At 45.4% G+C, this 18,429-nt stretch overlaps 6 protein-coding genes across 6 annotated transcripts; 3 read left to right on the plus strand and 3 right to left on the minus strand.

Annotated features, from left to right (window-relative positions):
* Nucleotides 1–44: 44 nt before the first annotated feature.
* On the plus strand, nt 45–1,955 carry N7455_010593 (uncharacterized protein; the record flags this gene model as incomplete). Its single annotated transcript, XM_040952895.2, has 3 exons — nt 45–734; nt 837–1,419; nt 1,477–1,955. The coding sequence occupies 3 exons, from the start codon at nt 45–47 to the stop codon at nt 1,953–1,955; spliced, it is 1,752 nt and encodes a 583-aa protein (XP_040816593.2).
* Nucleotides 1,956–6,709: 4,754 nt separating this feature from the next.
* N7455_010594 (uncharacterized protein) lies at nt 6,710–7,356 on the plus strand (the record flags this gene model as incomplete). Its single annotated transcript, XM_065606485.1, has 2 exons — nt 6,710–7,260; nt 7,326–7,356. The coding sequence occupies 2 exons, from the start codon at nt 6,710–6,712 to the stop codon at nt 7,354–7,356; spliced, it is 582 nt and encodes a 193-aa protein (XP_065460448.1).
* Nucleotides 7,357–8,864: 1,508 nt separating this feature from the next.
* On the minus strand, nt 8,865–9,641 carry N7455_010595 (uncharacterized protein; the record flags this gene model as incomplete). Its single annotated transcript, XM_040962375.2, has 5 exons — nt 8,865–8,965; nt 9,026–9,153; nt 9,211–9,337; nt 9,395–9,423; nt 9,481–9,641. 5 exons carry the CDS (start codon nt 9,639–9,641, stop codon nt 8,865–8,867), a joined length of 546 nt encoding a protein of 181 aa, XP_040807176.2.
* A 1,850-nt stretch (nt 9,642–11,491) lies between these two features.
* Nucleotides 11,492–12,716, plus strand: N7455_010596 (glycoside hydrolase family 5 protein; the record flags this gene model as incomplete). Its single annotated transcript, XM_040962384.2, has 4 exons — nt 11,492–11,830; nt 11,894–11,958; nt 12,021–12,118; nt 12,181–12,716. 4 exons carry the CDS (start codon nt 11,492–11,494, stop codon nt 12,714–12,716), a joined length of 1,038 nt encoding a protein of 345 aa, XP_040807174.2.
* Nucleotides 12,717–14,196: 1,480 nt separating this feature from the next.
* N7455_010597 (HPP family protein) lies at nt 14,197–14,953 on the minus strand (the record flags this gene model as incomplete). Its single annotated transcript, XM_040962377.2, has 2 exons — nt 14,197–14,676; nt 14,747–14,953. 2 exons carry the CDS (start codon nt 14,951–14,953, stop codon nt 14,197–14,199), a joined length of 687 nt encoding a protein of 228 aa, XP_040807182.2.
* A 278-nt stretch (nt 14,954–15,231) lies between these two features.
* On the minus strand, nt 15,232–18,429 carry N7455_010598 (uncharacterized protein; the record flags this gene model as incomplete). Its single annotated transcript, XM_040962376.2, has 4 exons — nt 15,232–16,000; nt 16,054–17,744; nt 17,801–18,113; nt 18,170–18,429. The coding sequence occupies 4 exons, from the start codon at nt 18,427–18,429 to the stop codon at nt 15,232–15,234; spliced, it is 3,033 nt and encodes a 1,010-aa protein (XP_040807178.2).

Raw genomic sequence — 18,429 nt, forward strand, 5'->3', positions numbered from 1 at the left:
CTTTACACAGGGAAAATAAACCAACCCATATCAATTGATACATCATGACGAAAGACAACGACAACCCATCAACCAGAACAGGCAAAGACCAAGCCACCGACCGCCTACACCAGGTCTCATCCCATATATCCCCACCGGGAGACCAACCAAGAAAGCCCAAGTCAAAGTCGAAGTCCACCGAAAACCACCTCCCAGCAGATCACTCAGATGTACTAGACCAACTAGCAACGCTCCGCGCAATAGCCGCAAAGCCAGACCCCACCAACCGAGGCTACGTCCGCCAGAAGCAAGCAGGAAAGCTATGGGTACGCGAGCGCATTGAGCAACTCCTAGACCCCAACAGCTTCCAAGAGATTGGATCTGTTTCCGGCACTGTGACATGGCAAAAGACTGCGCCGATGCGCGAGAAACCTGTCTCCTTTGTGCCCAGCAACAACATCCAAGGCGCTGGACTGCTTCGCGGCAGGAAAGTCCTCCTCACCGCTGATGATTTCAGTATCCGTTCTGGACATGCGGACGGGGCAAGTACTGGCAAGACTGTTTATGTAGAAAAGCTTGCTATTGCGTTGCGTGTGCCGGTTGTTAAGCTTGTTGATGGGAGTTCTGGAGGTGGGAGTGTAACGACGATTCGGAAGGAGGGGTGGAGCTATCTTCCTCATGTTGCGTCCTTTCCGCATGTTATTAAGCAGCTGAATATGGGGATTCCGAATTTGGGGGCTGTTGTTGGACCTGCGGTGAGTTTCGGATATTTTCTCTTCGTTTTCGTTTTCGTTTCCCTTTTGCTTTATCTAGCCATTTGTTATTGGTCGACACAAGCTGAACTGACCGTTATGTAGATTGGACTTGGCGCCGCGAGAGTGGTATCCTGCCACTTCTCTGTGATGGCGGCTGACATTGGAGCACTGTTCAACGCAGGCCCGAAGGTTGTCGAAGGCGCAACATTCGAAGAAGGTCTCGACTTCCAAGATTTGGGCGGACCTATGGTTCATTGTATGAACGGCACGATTGATAACCTCGCCGCCAATGAGGCAGAGTGTTATGAACAGCTGCGGGTAGTTCTGAGCTATCTCCCCAACAGTGGAAGCGATGCACCTCCAACAATTCCCTGCACTGACTCGGAGGAGCGTGAGGATGTTGCACTACGGAGTATTATTCCTCGACGACAAGCACGCATGTACAATGCTCGTTCAATTATCACCTCTGTAGTTGATAAAGACTCCTGGTTTGAGATCGGAGCATTATGGGGTCGCACTGCAATTGGTGGACTTGCACGCCTGGGTGGTCGTCCTGTTGGGATTATCTCACTCAATTGTGAGGTTAATGGAGGTGCACTGGATGCTGCTGGTAGCCAGAAGTTAACGCGGCTGTTGAAGTTGTGTGATGTAATGAATCTGCCTATTTTGCAGTTTTTGGACGTCCGTAAGTGATTTTGCTTCATCTTAGATGGGTTAAAATGAGCTGACATGTTATTTTAAGCGGGTTATGCAATTGGAACCGTTGCCGAACGCACGGCAACAATGCGTTGGGGCGTTGAGCTCGCCAAGGCTTACTTTAGTACCACCGTGCCGGTATTCAATGTGGTCACGCGACGTGTGTTCGGTGTGGCGGGTGGTGTTATGTTGGGTTGTCGTGATCCGGTTATGCAGGTTGCTTGGCCGTCTGGACAATGGGGTTCATTACCTCTGGATGGCGGAATCGAGGTCGGGCATCGGCATGAGCTGCGTGAAGCTGAGAAGGTTGGAAAGAAGGAAGAAAGGTATCAAGAGTTGGAAGAGGAGTATCTGAGGCTAATGAACCCGGTGCGTACGGCGAATGCGTTTGGAATCGAGGAAATTATCGACCCGAAGGATACGCGAAAGGTTTGCTGTGGTTGGGCATCGCATGTATATGAGGTGCTCATGAAAGAGAGATTAGCAGACCGAGCCTGTGGGAAGCTTCAGCCTTCTTTTGCCTAATATAAATCCGAACTTGTTGCGTAAAGCAGTCCGACGATGCATGGTGATTCAATATAGCGATACTGAACTGAAACTTACATATCCAACAAAATAAAAAATCATGACATCGCCCTGGAAAAATGAGCTGGAGTCCGCCGATGTACTATCCGCCGACTCGAGCTCATTACCTATTGTACTTTGGAGCGGATGATAAGGAGTAGTGTATAACATCTGACGATATTATAAATTCACCTTGCAACTTTGGTTTATAGAAGCTCTACAATACATGGCTATTCCAATGTTCAATTATCTAGTTCGTGATCCAACGCCTATCTACGTTCTTGTTGTGATCAACATCTACTACGCAGCGGTATAGGTGCCATGCGACAAAACCCCCTTTTGGGTATTCTCAAGTCCATTGAAATGAATTTTGATCCCACACAAATCAAAATATCATATCATAAGGTGGTCATCAAAAAGCTTCATTTAATGGTCTGAAACCACGCAAAAATGTGGAGATGCATGGATTTATATGGTATGAAAAGCTTCATTTTTATGCATTTGGGTACACCGAACAATATAGAGATGCGTGTATTAGTATGGCGTAGAGAGGGCTCATTTTTATACTTAAGAACACCACAAGATACAGAAATATATGGATTTATTAATATAGGATAAAAAGCTTTATATCTTGCGGGGTACTTTGAATACTAAGGCATTTATAATAGTAACTTAGGTATTTTAATTTTGTGCCGAAAGGTGCTCTAGAAAACCTCTACAGACTACATACTCTGTATGTACAAAGATAATCGTGACTAAGCATCCACCTACACCCGTCCCGCGTGTAGGTGAGCCAAGGCCTAAACACAAACCAATGCCTAAACACAAAAACTTCAACCTTCAATTTTTGTCCTTACTTTTTACCACAAAAACTATGCCAATTTCGTCCGACAAAGAAGAGATTCTTCTCTCAAATGCCGTCGATGCCTATAAATTAGGCCAATTCAAGAGCATTCAGGCCACAGCCTCTCATTTTGGTGTCTCAAAGTGGAAACTTCGGAATCGAAGTAACGGCACGCCTAGTAAAAAAGGCCGTACAGCCACCAACAAAGCACTAAATCAGTCGCAAGAGAGATCCCTGATTCGCTGGATTGAGCTGCTTAATTCAGTATATACACCACCAACTGCTTTAGATATTGAGGGCGCTGCAAATCGCATTTTACAACACTGCGGTTCCGACCGGCAGGTTAGTAAAATGTATGGCTACCAATTTATCGCGCGCCTACCACCGCATATTACTCTCCGTACACAAAAGCCTATGGAAAAAGCGAGAATCGAGGCCGAATTACACGGTGAATTAGTTCATTGGTATAAGGTCTTTGGCCAATTCCTTAAAAAGAACAAAATTCAGGCCCACGAACTATACAACTGGGATGAAACTGGCTTTCAGCTAGGCGTTGGAACCAAGGAAAACGTCGCTTCTACCCGTGAAAATGAGACTATTGCGACCGGTGGAATAGGCCAGAATATTACTAGTATTGAATGCATTTCAGCTGATGGCTGGGTTATGCATCCATGGTTTTTAATGTGTGGTTCTGAACAAATGGAAGATTGGTTCGACGGCGATAATGACCCTTCTAATTATAGGGTCATTAAACCAACTGCTCAAGGCTGGACGGACGATAAAACTGCGATTCAATGGCTATTAGATTTCCATTATACCACCAAAAAGCGAGTTACCAAAGGTCGACCTAGGGTTTTGGTTATGGATAACCATGGCTCTCATAGAACCCCGGAATTCGAATACCTATGCCAATCCCTTAATATTATACCTTGGTGGCTTATACCGAAATTAACACATCGATGCCAGCCTCTCGATGGCAAGCCCTTCTCGGTCCTTAAACAGAAATTCCGAAAGAAGAATAATGAGATCGTACGATGGGGTGGAGATGTTGATGATAAACGGCATTTTCTTCGGTTGATTAAAACAGTTTGCAAAGACATATTCAAATCACGAACTATTAAATCATTATTCTATGATACTGGTATTTGGCCTTAGAATCCAAATATTGTCTGTGATCAAATTGATCCTGGCTGGGAAGATGAACCAGTGCTTGAGATCTATGGTCATACACCTTCGCCAGAGGCGGATATTCCTAGCTCAGTCACCAATTCGCCGCCGAACTCGGATCAAAGGTTCTCAAAAATTGAAAATAAGCTTCAAACGATATTCGAAAACGACGAGCCAGACCTTCCGAAGGTTCAAAAGCATATAAACCGTGCAATTCGTCGCGGCAAGCAGGCTATCCAAGACCTAGCCCTTGCAAAGCAGACGATCAAAAAGATGCAAAGCCACAAAATTCCTATCAAAAAATCAAGGCGTATTATAAAGGGTGCTTCTAAGTCCCCATTATCGTCAATTGCAGGCAATTCGAGGGTTCATCGACGCTGTACGAAGGAAACAAAATTGGACATTGGCAATGAGAGTGCGCATGCAAGGATTCGAGACTACTGGCTTCGGGCCAACCAAGCTCTTAAAGAAAAAGAAGAGGCATCAGGAGGTAGAGATTATCTCGATGTAGATGATGAGTTCTTTAAATATGTAAATATAGATAGTATGGTGGCTGAAAAATAGGTCTGAAATTGAAAGCATGAAGTTTTTGTGTTTAGGCATTGGTTTGTGTTTAGGCCTTGGCTCACCTACACGCGGGACGGGTGTAGGTGGATGCTTAGTCACGATTATAGGGCTAAGGGACTAGGAGCAAACAATTGACTGGGAGCAAACAAACATATTTCCTAATTAGGTCTAGTAGCATTTGGAGAGGCAAACAAGCAAACAATCTTCGATCTTTAACATGTGACAAAGCATGTGAGAACTGTAATACTGTAGAGACCATCGGCCAAAGAGATGAGATTTTGAAATTTTGGATACGAGTCCTCCAGTTAGAGTCAGACCTTTCGTCCTTTGCCTCGACAAACAATAGTACCAGATTGGTTATTCTAGCTCAATCAAAACATAAAGGGGAATTTAATCGCGATCAAACCGTCGCCGACGCCCAATCTATCACGGAAAAATTAGGGAGGAATCAAATTAGAGGTTAGGAACCGTGTATACTACCCAATCTTTAGAGATATAACCCGCCGATATATTCAACGTATTTACCAACCATTAAACCGCAAATATATAGTTATAAATAGAAAAGTCTTTTATATAGAATAAGCTTTTTTTTTACCGCTTTTACATATACCTAAAAAAGATATATAAAAGAACATCTAAAAGACATAACAAGACCGTATAAGTAGCATAAGCGGCCGACTATTTTTATATTATATTAAGGCGAAAGGGAGATATAGGTCTTGGTTTGTGTCCGAACTCCACTTTCTACTTGTCTATGATCTCTACACTTCGTTAAATAGCGACGAAAGGCATTGTTTTAGATAAATTAATATTGATGCCTAACTATCTTATATCCTGGCTTAGTGCAATGGGTGTGATTTAGGGCTTTATGGATGTTGATCATATATGTAGCAGCTATAAAATCCCCCTTTCGGGTATTATTGATACCTGAATTAATACTAGTAGAAAAATGAAGATATCTAAATTGCTATTATAGAGGCCTTAATAACTACCCTAGCTCTATCAGCTAATAATATCTAGTAAATAAAAGAGAATTCTATTTATATATTACACATTTTACAGTGGCGTAGCTTATAAGTATGAAAATAATGCTATCTTCATACTTAAGAGTAGAGAGCCATTAAAGCTCCCTAAAAATGGTGATATATAGATAATATATAATAGGTTCCGCGATGGCTGCACTCTTATTATGATTGCCGAGAAGACTAATCGGCCTCTCATAGGTCCTTACTTTAGTTGATAATTAGTCTTCCAAGGTTTGATAATCTGATCTATATGACTCAATATGATATTAGGGCTATAACTATTAGAACATACTAATATGTTTTTGAATGTTCTTTTTAGATATACACAAAGGCGTTGAAATGAATAACCCCTATAGATAGGCTTCCTATGTGTAATTAGGGATTCGCCTAATAGTTCTGATAATATCAAGATATTTAGTCTCTATATAGTCTTGATAGAAGTAAAAACCGAAAAGTATAAAGGACTCTTATTCTGTAAAGTAATAGGCTTTATTACTTTAGCCAATGATTTCTATAGTCATTATATCTTTCAAGTCATTGCCGTTTTATACACAAACCTATCTACAGGCGTATATCTCTATGGTTAGGGTATCATATACAGTTGCTAATCTCTAGCCCAATTCCTCCCCGATTCCTACGTGATTGGTTAGGCCTCGACGACGGATTTGCCATGATTGGATTCCGCTTATATGTTTGATAGCCCTAAATATCACGTCTCTGTTTGGTGTTTGTTAAGGCAAAGACTGAAAGGTCCACCTTCGAATGAAGGACCTGTGCCCTAAAATCGAACACTTTATTCCTTTACCCGATGGTCTCTAGAGATCTATTGTGTCTCTTAGCCAATTGCCCCTCTATACATACATAGGGAAGCATTACAATCATATTTATTTGCTATGCCGGCGACGCTCAATTGCTCGAGCATAAATAGCCCCTCCCTCACAAATTGAACTCTCCTTCTTCTTCATCTCCATCCTTCATCTCCATACTTCATCATCTATCCATCAACCTCAATCCTCCTCCATCAACCTGCAACATACTGCATCAACCTCCAACCTTTTACATCATCCTTCATCACCATCGCCCCCACCTCTATCGTTCAACACCTCCTCACCATGCTGAGTGAACTGCAAGTCAAGATAATCCGGGAATTCACCTCGACCCGTGATGACTTTGTCGCCGAGCTCGAGAAGTTTTCGGAGGGCGACACCGATGGCAGAGAGGTAGTTCGCGTACAGTCATTCTTGTTTCGCATCAAGAACTCCCTCGCCATGTGGGCAAAACTCAGATGGAACTTGAAGAACGAGGGCCGGTGCTTTGAAAACCGCTGCATCATCCTGATGGGTTTGGCAGACGAAATGGCCCACAGTTTCCCGAACTGTGTGACCACTGTCATCAACGAGAAGGGCGTGGTCGAGATCCAAGATTTTGTCATGCGCAAGAGGTTCGACATGTTGGCGATGCAGCTTGGAAGTCTTACCTTGTGGGGATGCAGCAACGTTGATACCCCCGCGGTAGAGAAAGCTTGCATGGTTGAAGAGGAGCACCGCCGCTGGGAGCAAAAGCAACCCTCCAGGGATGACGAGCGAAGCCAGTATCTTCGATTCCTGTGGTCTTGCTTTTACTACAAGGATGATCACTGCGACTGCCACCAGTGTCTGGACTTGTATCTCCCCCTTCGCGACCCAACACCTTCTCCCCCCTTCCCCCCATGTACAACTCTAGTGATAGCGATGACCTGTCCATGTTGTTCGAGGAGTAAGTGTGAAAGCTCTTTCTCCGGGGTCCTCTGTGTTTTGACGGTACCTACACTTTTGGTTACATTGATATCTTCATGGTGAATTCATAACAACAAAACAAAATAACAAAAATGAAAGAAAATGAAAAAAAAGAAGAAAATGGAGGGAAAAGCAAAGGAAAAAAAGGGTTTACGGTGTTTTTGGTGGTGACATTTCTTTTGTTTACGGCGTTGGCGTTTTGGGTTGCTTTTTTGGGTTTTTGTTGATAAACTGGCCGAAAAAGAAGAAAAGAAGCTGGTTTACGGAGTTTCCGGGGGTTTCTCTATTTTGGTGGACTTTTGAGTGAATTTGGAGTTTTTTGATGCCTGCATTTCAATTTGCTTTTAAGCAGTGCCAACCATTTGGTTGTTTTTCTTTTTTTTTTTTTTTTTTTTGCACCAGCTCAAGAGGCTCGGTTGCCTTTTTTTTCGATGCCCGCATTCAATTTGTCGTTACTCTACTTTGGCGGTGCTCACATTATTGGTTAAATCAAATACAAAAAAAGCGAAGCTTATGCTTTGAATGATGTCCAAATTGTAGAAAAGTAGTCGTAGTCAATCAAGTAAGAGGAACATAGCAAGGAGAAAAGTAGAGAAAAACAACCCTAAATGATTCTAAGGAAATTGTTGATTGTTTGAATAAATGCGGTCAAACATAGTAGATAGAGACGAAACTAATCTTCTCTGACACAATTAGACTTAACGGGAGTTGTAAAACCGAATAAAGAGCCCCAGGTAGCGTGTTGCCACGACTCTAGTTACCATTGATAGCAATAAGCAGGACGGATATAGTAGGGAAAATTAGAGTTATATAGGGGTGTAGGGCTGTGGGATAAAGCTCGTACGGTAAACTTTATAGACTAAAGACCAAAGAGTAGTAGAATCCTATCCTACCAATATGCTGCCTACTAGTTTTATATTCGCTCTATGGCCTCTACTCTATAGGATTTACCGCATGAGCTTTATCCCACTATCCTACGACCCTATATAACTCTAATTTTTCCTACTATATCTATCGGTAGATTTATAGTAGTATGAAATTAGGGAAGATTTGCAGCTAGTGGTTAAACAATCGATTGTCTCAGAAAAATAATAAACTGATTAATTTGTTCATTTTCTTTTTGGATGCAGTGAAAGAAGTAGATACATGTTCGTATGTACTCACTAATTCCATGACAAGGTTGTGATTAAGTTAGTTCCCGCTGGCTCAAAGTTCGGCACGACATACGCAGTACCCTGAGAGCATAGATGACGCAATCTACGCGGATCTGAACAGTAAGGTTTTGGTAGTAGGAGTGTATTCGTATGAAAATATCATAACTAACTCTACTATCTTACTAAGAGGGTGAATAGAATAGAATAGAGAGTAGATGAATGAAAAGAATCCGTTGCTGGGGGGATGTGTGACGGCTGCGTAGCACACCACATGGCACAAAGCACATGGCCTTATTCCGGGATGTGTAGCTAGTTGCCTGCCACCAGATGTCATTTGTTTAGATAGGCACGACATCAATCCAGAAGCGGGTGTCGTCGCTCTGGTACTTGTCGTCACTCTCGATCTGCTGTTGAATCCATGACACACCGTTGATGTACGCTGTCGATAAAGTCAGTAAAAGGATTCGTGAACTAGGGGATCATATCAGATGAAACCCACTTTGAATATCAGCTGTGCCCGGGTTATTAACACCCGATTCTCCATTGCGGTGACCACTGAACCAAATTTCATATCCGAAGTGGTTCTCACCGTCGTGTCGAGCTTGAATGTCCTTTTTCAGGTCCGAACTAGCACTCGAGAATTAGCTTGATATACCTCGGCCTATCGGCTATACTCAAACTTACTTGAGAATAGCGCCATTAGAGACCTGGGCTACAGTCTGACCTAGGAATTCAGATGCCGAATTTCTCAACATATACCAGTTCTGTTTGAATACGCCGAAATTTGTGCCATCGCCGGTCTTTCCATCACCTATAAGTACGGATGTTAGTACCACTACTAGTTGCGATAGCCAACTCTTAGACATACCATAAGTGTAGTCTGTGGTCATAGTGTTGCTAGTATGTACTTGTAAGCTAGGTTGATAGGAACGGATACCAAACAAGTAAACTCACGTCTCTAGCATGGCAATGGCCATATCACGGGTGTTGCCACCAGCATCCAAGATCGCCTTCTTACGAGCCCCGATCCCAGGACTGGTATAGCTGCCTCGATCGGCCGCGGAAACTACCGCAGCCATAAGAGCCAAAGAGCCAAAAAGAGAGAGAAGCTGCATCTTTTACCAAGTCAAAGAAGAATGAATTATTTGCTGGTCAATTTGGCTGGTAGGTTTGTGATACTCTGAAAACTTCGAGACTAACAGCCTCCTTTTATAGTGGTGATTGGATACTACACACAGTATGCATAATTCAATATCTAAGGCAACAGGACCATATGATAGAATTGCTGTACCCTCCTCCCGTGTCAGGATTGGAAAGGATCATCTTCCTCATGTCTCACGTTATGGTATACTAAGGATCCAAACCAACCACCCCCCTGTTTGTTCCGTGCGTATCTTTCTACATTAAACTGATACATTGCCAGTACAACAATAGTCTCGGGCCTCTACCAATAGCCCAAAGGAGACGAACATATTCTCACAATTGAAAAGGGAAGTAAATAACAAGAAGAGTCAAAGATGGACTTAAGGAAGACATTTATCAAACTGTATAGATGTTTGATATGGCAAAAGAACAAGGCGTTAGCCAAATGATATAATTTGGAATTGCTTTCTTTAGTTGATAATGCGTTGTGGATCTGCTCTTTAACGGCACGTTGGTGAGACTCTGGCGGATTCTCTTCGGAACTACACTACCTGTTTCAATCGGACTTCCGCCTGCTGTCAGCTCTAGTGGGGGGATTCGACCGAATAAACAGAGTTCACAGCGTGAAATTACTGGCCGGTCAACATTGTAGGTGATGTAGCCGGTATTATAATACGTTGTGTCAAACACTCAGCTGAATACATGGTGGAGACAGGGTATTATACCCAGAAAATTATATGACAACTGGTACCAGGCATACTATGCAAAAGTGTATAATACAGTGGGTTATCGATATCCGTACAGACTGTCAAGGTAGCGGGTTTTATGATTTTAGAGTCATATATATCATTGAGCCCTGCCATACATTTGTTGTACCGCTAGATATCTGGTAAGTTCGAATAGGCGGATTAGTTATCAGTGTATAACTATTTTAATATTAGAAATAATATAAGAGAGTCATTGACATCTCATAAGTCAGATTAGGTATAGGATCCATCGGAAAGGTGTTACCTAAGTGTATAACCGAACTAACTAGGGATATGAGCAGCAGAGCCAAGAAAGCGAATACGGGTGGGTCTACCAATAACGATCGAGCAGCAGGCTTGAATCCCAATTAGACATAGCGCCAATAACCGAACTAGGGATATGAGCAGCAGAGCTAAGAAAGCGAATACGGGTCTACCAATACCCACAGGCTTGAACCTCAATATTGCACATAGCGCCTGTATCTGCCATTCATACCATACGTTTACCATACAGCCAGATTTCTGTCAGGTTGTATAAACGCCGCGACGAAAAGCCACATCACATAAGCATTTTCATAGCCCCACACCCGGCATGCGAAATACAACTTCGTAGACGTACTTCACCACCTTAGTTCAACCACCCCCATGCCATCAATTCGCTCTTAATTTTCTAAAAGATAAACATATTAAGAGGGTAGAGCTTTATTAGCTACTTGGACTTTTAACAACTTTTAGAAAATATGCAAGCGAAGCAGTAGAAATCAACCTATGTTGTAAATGCCACATGTTGTTTCATCTTAAGCATCTCTCATTTACGTATCCCGGTTACATTGGGCCGTGTTGGTTTCCAAGTGACATCTCAAACAGTGAACCCACTCTGTTCCAACAAAGCATTGCCTGTTGCTCTACTCCGTAGACCAAGCGCTATTTGGTGCCGTGCCTCCTAGCAGGGCATGACTATAAAGCAGATGCCCTCCCCCAGGCTTCACTCTTGCTTTGTGCCTACATTCATTCTTTTACTTCTATTCCATCGCATTCTTCCCCGTCAGGCTCGATATTCTCCTTCAAACTTCGCAATGAAGTTCGCTCAAATTGTTCTGGCTGCCAGTGCCGCAACTGTGGCCTTCGCATACCCCAGAGGAAGGGATGTTGATACTACCAAGCAGAGCGCTGATGTCCAAAAGCGTGCCAATGGATTCACTTGGTTCGGCGTGAGTGAGTCTGGTGCCGAATTCGGCGAGAGCAACATTCCCGGTACTCTGGGAAATGATTACGCCTGGCCCGATAATTCCCAGGTTAAGATCCTGAGAGATCAGGGCATGAATGTCTTCCGTGTGCCCTTCTTGATGGAGCGTATGGTGCCTACTAGCCTTACCGGCCCCCTGGATGCCACTTACCTAGCCGGCCTTACCTCCGTACGTGATATATCTACCGTGGGTATTGATCCTCTTCTAAGTTCTAACAATTCTGCTTGGTAGACTGTGAAGTTCATTACCGATAGCGGTGCATATGCCGTTATAGACCCCCACAACTACGGAAGATAGTAAGTGCATTAAACCAGAATTATCTACCGTTATTAGTAGGATACTAACACTCGATATGTAGCAAAGGCAATATTATCACCTCGACTTCCGAATTCGCGGCCTTCTGGAAGGTCCTTGCTACTAAGTTCGCCTCTAACGACAAGGTTATCTTTGATACTAGTAAGCAATGGCCCTTAGTAAATCTTATACTATCGATCTATCTACTAATATTATCCCCCTAGACAATGAGTACCACGACATCGACCAGACCATCGTCCTAAATATGAACCAGGCCGCTATCAACGCTATCCGTGCCTCTGGCGCCACTACGCAGTATATCTTCGTCGAAGGTAACGGCTATTCTGGCGCCTGGTCCTGGACCACTACCAACGATAACCTTAAGGCTCTTACGGACCCCGCGGACAAGATCGTCTACGAGATGCACCAGTACCTGGACGGTAACAGCTCTGGTACCTCCGAGTCCTGCGTCAGTACCACTATCGGCAAGGAGCGTCTCCAGTCCGCCACCGCCTGGTTGCGGGACAACAAGAAGAAGGGGTTCCTCGGCGAGTTCGCCGGTGGTGTCAATGTCAACTGCGAGGCCGCAGTTGAAGGCATGCTCTCCTATATGTCCGAGAATACTGACGTTTGGACAGGCGCCGAGTGGTGGGCCGCCGGACCCAAGTGGGGATCTTACATGTACAGTTTGGAGCCCAGCACCGGCCCTGCTTATTCTACCTACCTTCCTATCCTCAAGAAGTACTTCGTCTCTTCTTAATCCAGCTCCACCACCAATTCTTTCACTGAGGTACCTTTTGACTGCCCCTGTGCTAGCCCCTTTACTGGACCCGTTGCTATGCACTATCAGGAGTGCGGTGACCTCAACTGGATTGATTCAACATTCTGAACTTTGCGCCACCTGCATTTTGATAAACCTTTACTACCACCGGTGTGTCAATCAACAGTCAATCTCGCGTTGAGAAGCTGAGAGGGAGGTTTGATTGATAGGTAGTTTGGGGTGAGCGCTTTTTTCAGGGTTGACTGTTATCTGCGCCGTTACTTCACTTTTTCTTTCTTCTCGATTCAACTCGATTACATTATGTACGCTCAGTACCAACATTTTACAAATATTTTGTATCATCCTTCCCAGGGCTTGATGTAGTTATAGAACCGATCTCCAACTGTCGACACCATGCGAGTTTACTCAAACTTTTATCCGACCGGCTGTGCGCAGACACAGAATCTACAGCGACTGCTTCGCCTCAAGCCTGGCAAATTTCAGTGCTGGAGCGGTGTCCAGGTCAGCCCAAGCCCACGTTTGAGAATGGGTGGATAGAACAGGGAGTCGCCTGGCCACCCTTTGAAGCTAGACCATCCTCTATTTAGAGACCCTTCTTTGCCGTTGTGATGCAATTGATAATAATGGGATGGTGTTTCAAATAGACAATGGGCATGTGAAACATTCTAATACCTATGAAGGACGGATTTCCGTTTATAGAAACGGCACATTCGTATAATCCCGGCTCGTTTTAAATAGCTTTTACTATATCCGAGGAGAAGTCTGGCGGTCTCTGACAGAAATCTGGCCTATTACAATGTATGTATGGGATGAGATGGCAGATATATGAATCTCTAACTAAAATGACAAAACCCGGCATTTCAACAATCTGTGTGGACATCAATGACTAACTGTATTATGCACTTTCGTATAATATACCTGGTACCAGATGTCACATGGTAGTTACATGCTGGCGTACTACAGCCGGACCATAAAGTTATAGTCTTTGTCATGATGAAAAGTCGAACTTGTTGACAATACAACAATCTGGCATTTTCCACTTGTACCTTTCTGTCTGCATTAATACAGACCCCCAGAATACTAATATTTCGCCACTGAGTGGTCCAACCCACCCAAAGTACTAAATCATGAAGTATGATATAATCTTACCTAGGACAGGGGCCAGACTAATGGGGACAGCAGAGGGGCAGTGCAATGAGAATGGTTTCCAGCGGCCCGCTCACCGTGTCAACTAATACTAGTGTAAAGTATCACAGTTATAGATATTATCATAGGCGTATTAGACCCCAGAGAGTGGTAGTAAATTTATTTCCCTCATAGACTCTCAAACATATTAGTAGTGTAACCGAGGTTTTATATACATCTCGCACCATCCCCACCAAACGGATAGCGGAATATACCGTGTAACCATTTCTAAAGGTTATTACAAGGTCTTTCTCAAACCTCCCAACTTCTCAAATTAAACAGGACTCTTTTCTGCCTTCTCCTCTTCCAAGGAAACATCAACAGGCGCCGGCACTGGAGCAGGAGGCGCAGCAGGTTTCGGCGGAGCAGGCGCGATCCAAAACACAGGATACCGACGATGCAAATTATTAAACAGCAACGCACACACCAGAAGCATAACAGAAGACAGCAGAACTACAGGCAAGTAGTACCAAGAAAGACGCCAAATCTCCTGGCTAGTAGCCGGAAGCAAAGCAGTCGCACCAGCAGGCGGGTGGGTAGTACCCGTCAACTGCATAACGACAATAGCAATAGCCGTTGAAAGCGAAGCGGCCAGCCAGCGTAGGGACTCGAAGCGCGCCTGGTCAGGCATCAAACTAAACAATTTGGTAATGCAGACGCCGATCAAGGCGCTGAAGAAGTGACCGAAGACTAGAGCGCGTGGTTGCGCGAGGGGACTTTCGATTGCGCCGAAGACGAGGACGGCGGATGCACCCTGTTTTTTTTTTTTTTTGAGTCAATTGTAGATATTTTGGGGAATGCGATTTTGGCTATTTGAGACTTACGTAGGATGCGATTATACCTGGTACATTGCGTTCGGTGAAGTAGTCGGAGTAATTGAAAATTGCTTGTACGACTGAGAGACCACAGAAGGAGGTTATGAAGGACCATAGAGCGACTTCGTATTTAGAGAGTGGCTTCACGGCTTCTGGGCGATAGCCAAGCCAGTGGCTGATCCACCGGGGAAGACGGGCGAGGCGGGAAGTGGCCATGTGGGATGACACCGTGCCACAGTTGGATATGAAGATTATAATTATTGTTAATGGTTTATACAGGAGATCAAAAAGAAGAAAACAAAAATATTGAATGACATTCAAAGGGTTTAGAGGCGCTAGAATGGTTTGGGAAATTGGAGAAGGAAAAAGAAAAATTGGAGAAAACCGGCCGTGCGGAGGAATGTGAGGAGATCCAATTTTTATGACACATCGCTATATGCACATTAGTAGATCACATCATTACAATATTACAATAGTTATACATTTGAAAACTCTTATACATACTGTTCCTTCAATAGGTCACGACTGACAATGTGCGACTCACCCAATGTGCCCTTCATCACAAGCACCAAGTCATCCACGGTGGCTAGAAATTTGAGGTATGCGCTGATGGCGACACAGAACCGGCGGTAGTCCTCGTCGCGAATTAAATCCTTGCTTAGCATAATATCCACGTTGCGCGACATCCAGTAATCATGGCAACGGTTCAGGAGTGGCGTTGGCAGCACCTCGGGTAGAGGGTCTCCCGTCTTGAGTGATTGTTCAACCACGCCCAGAACAGCCATGACGTCGCCGATATTGTGGTGGTCAAGGAGACCCGCTTGACGAGCTAGGCGACTTTGCAGGTGTTCTGGCAGCGAAGCAGATAGGTAAAGTAGGCGAGCGATGTTCTGGTTGAGTTCTTGACACAGCGATTTCACCTGACCGAGACGGTCGCTGTCGAATGGCGAGCTGGAAAATTCAAAGCGTAGCAACGCGATGGGCCCGTCCAGTGCGGTGAGGGTCTCGGCGAGGTTAAGAGCCAGCTTCTCTGCGGCGAGACCTTCTTCGCGTCCTTGTCCCCAGCAGGATAAGAGAAGCGCGTAGTGGTCCGACAGTAAGCGGATGACATTTGAAAGGGACTTGCAGACGTGTCCTGATGCAGACGGTGGGCGAGGGAATAGCTGCACGATCAGTGCTGCTGCGGACCCGATAAGAACAAGCACAAGTCGTCGCCAGAAAACATTATATCCCCAACCAGGATTGCCGTAAGTCGGGATGTGCCTAGGAAGTGTGTCAGTAATGTTGCTTCTCGCAATGTGGTATAAATTACTTACGTATCCTCAAAACTGTAGCCGACAACCAGAATGCAGGTCGCACCAGCCATAATCAGAGCTTGAAGCATAGCAGGCGGGGCGAAGATACGCCCCCACATGAGAATTGTGAGCACGAGAGCCATGATAGCAGCAAGACCATACGGGTTACCTTCACCGTGACCTGAACCGATATACCACGCAACCAAGCCAAGGAGACCACCAACAATGGTACCAATGGCTCGACAAATCAGGGAGAAAGTGAAGTCGGCCATGTAAATGACCAGGGTGGTCTGTCCCATGATGAGGGCCCAGAGGCCTTTCTCGCGGTAATAGAAACCGGCAGTGTGAGGAATCGCAGCAGGGATAGCGAGTGCGATGGTGACAACCACCATGCGCAGAGCATAAAGACCTTCCGGATTGATAAACCAATGATAGGTGCCGATGATAGCGCGCCCGAAGCCGCTGCCTCGCTTGGCACGATATCCTCTACTGATGCGAAGATGCTGCTGTGCCGCTTTGGACTGCGTCTCTGCGACCTCAGGGTCGGTGATTGGGTTCTGAGCCGCAATTACAGGCGCCACAACATTTTTGCGGAAAATCCAGTTGACGGCATATCGCAAGCCCTTGGGTAGCCACAGACGGACTTTTTGGCGTTCTTTCAGGAGAGCGACAAGCTGTCCCAGGACCCGCTCCCACCCGTCGGCGACACCGAGCACCTGCTCTTCGAAGATCATTCCCATAGTGATACCCCTAACTCTGGGCAATGAATTTTCGTCAAGGGTTTTGAGCATGCCTTTTTCGTCGAAGATCTCCGCATGTGTTTGAATCAAACGTTCGGTGGTTTCCGTTGCAAACGACGCGCGCAGGGCCTGAAGATTCTCCAGCGCAGCCTGGCTGCGCTCGTGCAACTGATTGAGACGTTCCTTGGAAGGGCGACCAAACCAACGCTTGTTAACCGTGTTAATGGATTCCGCAATGATCTCAACAGCTTCCTGGCACGCCGGGAGGATATTTTTGCTGGACTCGCGCAATACCTCGATAGTTTCCGATCGCATAGATTCATGTTCCGGGCTTCGCAGTGCTTGGACCAAATTGACACTCTCCATCAGCTGGCGCATGCCAACCTCGCGAGGACGTTTCTTCTCATTCTCGCTAGCCTGGGAATCAGAGTCTGAATCCCGATCCACAGTGAGCTGGTGCAACTTTTCTAGCTTCGCGTGTCCCCCGATGCGGGCGATATGAACTTCCAGGAGCGACAGACTGCTTATCAAAGCTTGGCGTATCGGTTTCTTCAAGCTTTTGACATCCTCCGCACCCCACCAACCGACAGAGAAGTCTAGTGGCAAAAAGCCCATGGCCGGCTTGAGTTCCTTGTAAGCAGCAATGGTCTTCACCTTGATCGTTTGCAGATCTGCCATAGCCAAGACTTCACCTTTTAGAAGACTGTTCTCCGTGGCGTCCAAAGGTTCTTTGAGTAGCCGAACCAGCCCCTCCATGCCATCAAGCACGACATGGGAGGTAGACCGAGGGAAGAAGAAAAAATGAGAGACCAGGCCCAACCCAATTCCAATAGCGGCAGGTTCAATCAAGACCTTGGGGATAGTACCGCTGAACGATGGAAGCAGGGGACCGATAGTCAGAGAAACATCGACGATGATGATTCCGAAAATCTGCATCAGAATGAATTTGGGATTCTTAGCCCGAAGACGGGACTGCGCAAAAAGGGTTAGTGAATTTGAGAATTATGCTCATATCGAGAAAAACTCACGAGTAAATAGATGAACAAACAGATTAAACAATAATAGACAACTGTTACACGAGTGTCAAGCATCCAGCCTGTGTAGACAAGCTGCTGCTGGACAGCTGCCACAGGCTGTCCAGTAGAATTGGCCTGGCTGTATGCGGCTTGTCCCAGGGCTTGAATCTTGGCCTGGGTCTCAGTCGCTGGTCTCGCTGCCATAGCAGCCTTCATGGCGATGACACCCCAGGCCCAGCCCAAAGCCATACCCAGGATGAGGGTTAGAGTTCCTAAAAGGAAAATGAAGACAATGCCGGTCGGAGGCACCATGAAGAGTACCAAACTGATTGCAATATAATTAGCAATTGATACTGAGAGGAGATGTATAGTTGCGCTCACGTTGCAAAAAAAGTCGCAGTACCAATGACGCTTAGGGACGGCGTGATAAAGATCAACAGCGAGGCAACCCACGCAGCTAGCGAGCAACGAAACAACACCTTAAGATCACGGGCATTGAAGTGGTCCAGCCATCCTGGCAGCTTTCTACCGGCCTTGGGCGCAGGCGCTGCCTTCACAGGCGATGGAGACCCTTCCCCATTAGAGGAAAGCGGGGGCGCCTCCGGCTGGACGTCCCGCTGAGAAGATTCGATTTCAGTCAT

This window comes from Penicillium solitum, assembly GCF_028829755.1.
Source record: "Penicillium solitum strain IBT 25940 chromosome Unknown utg000008l_segment0_segment0, whole genome shotgun sequence".
NCBI lineage: Eukaryota > Fungi > Ascomycota > Eurotiomycetes > Eurotiales > Aspergillaceae > Penicillium > Penicillium solitum.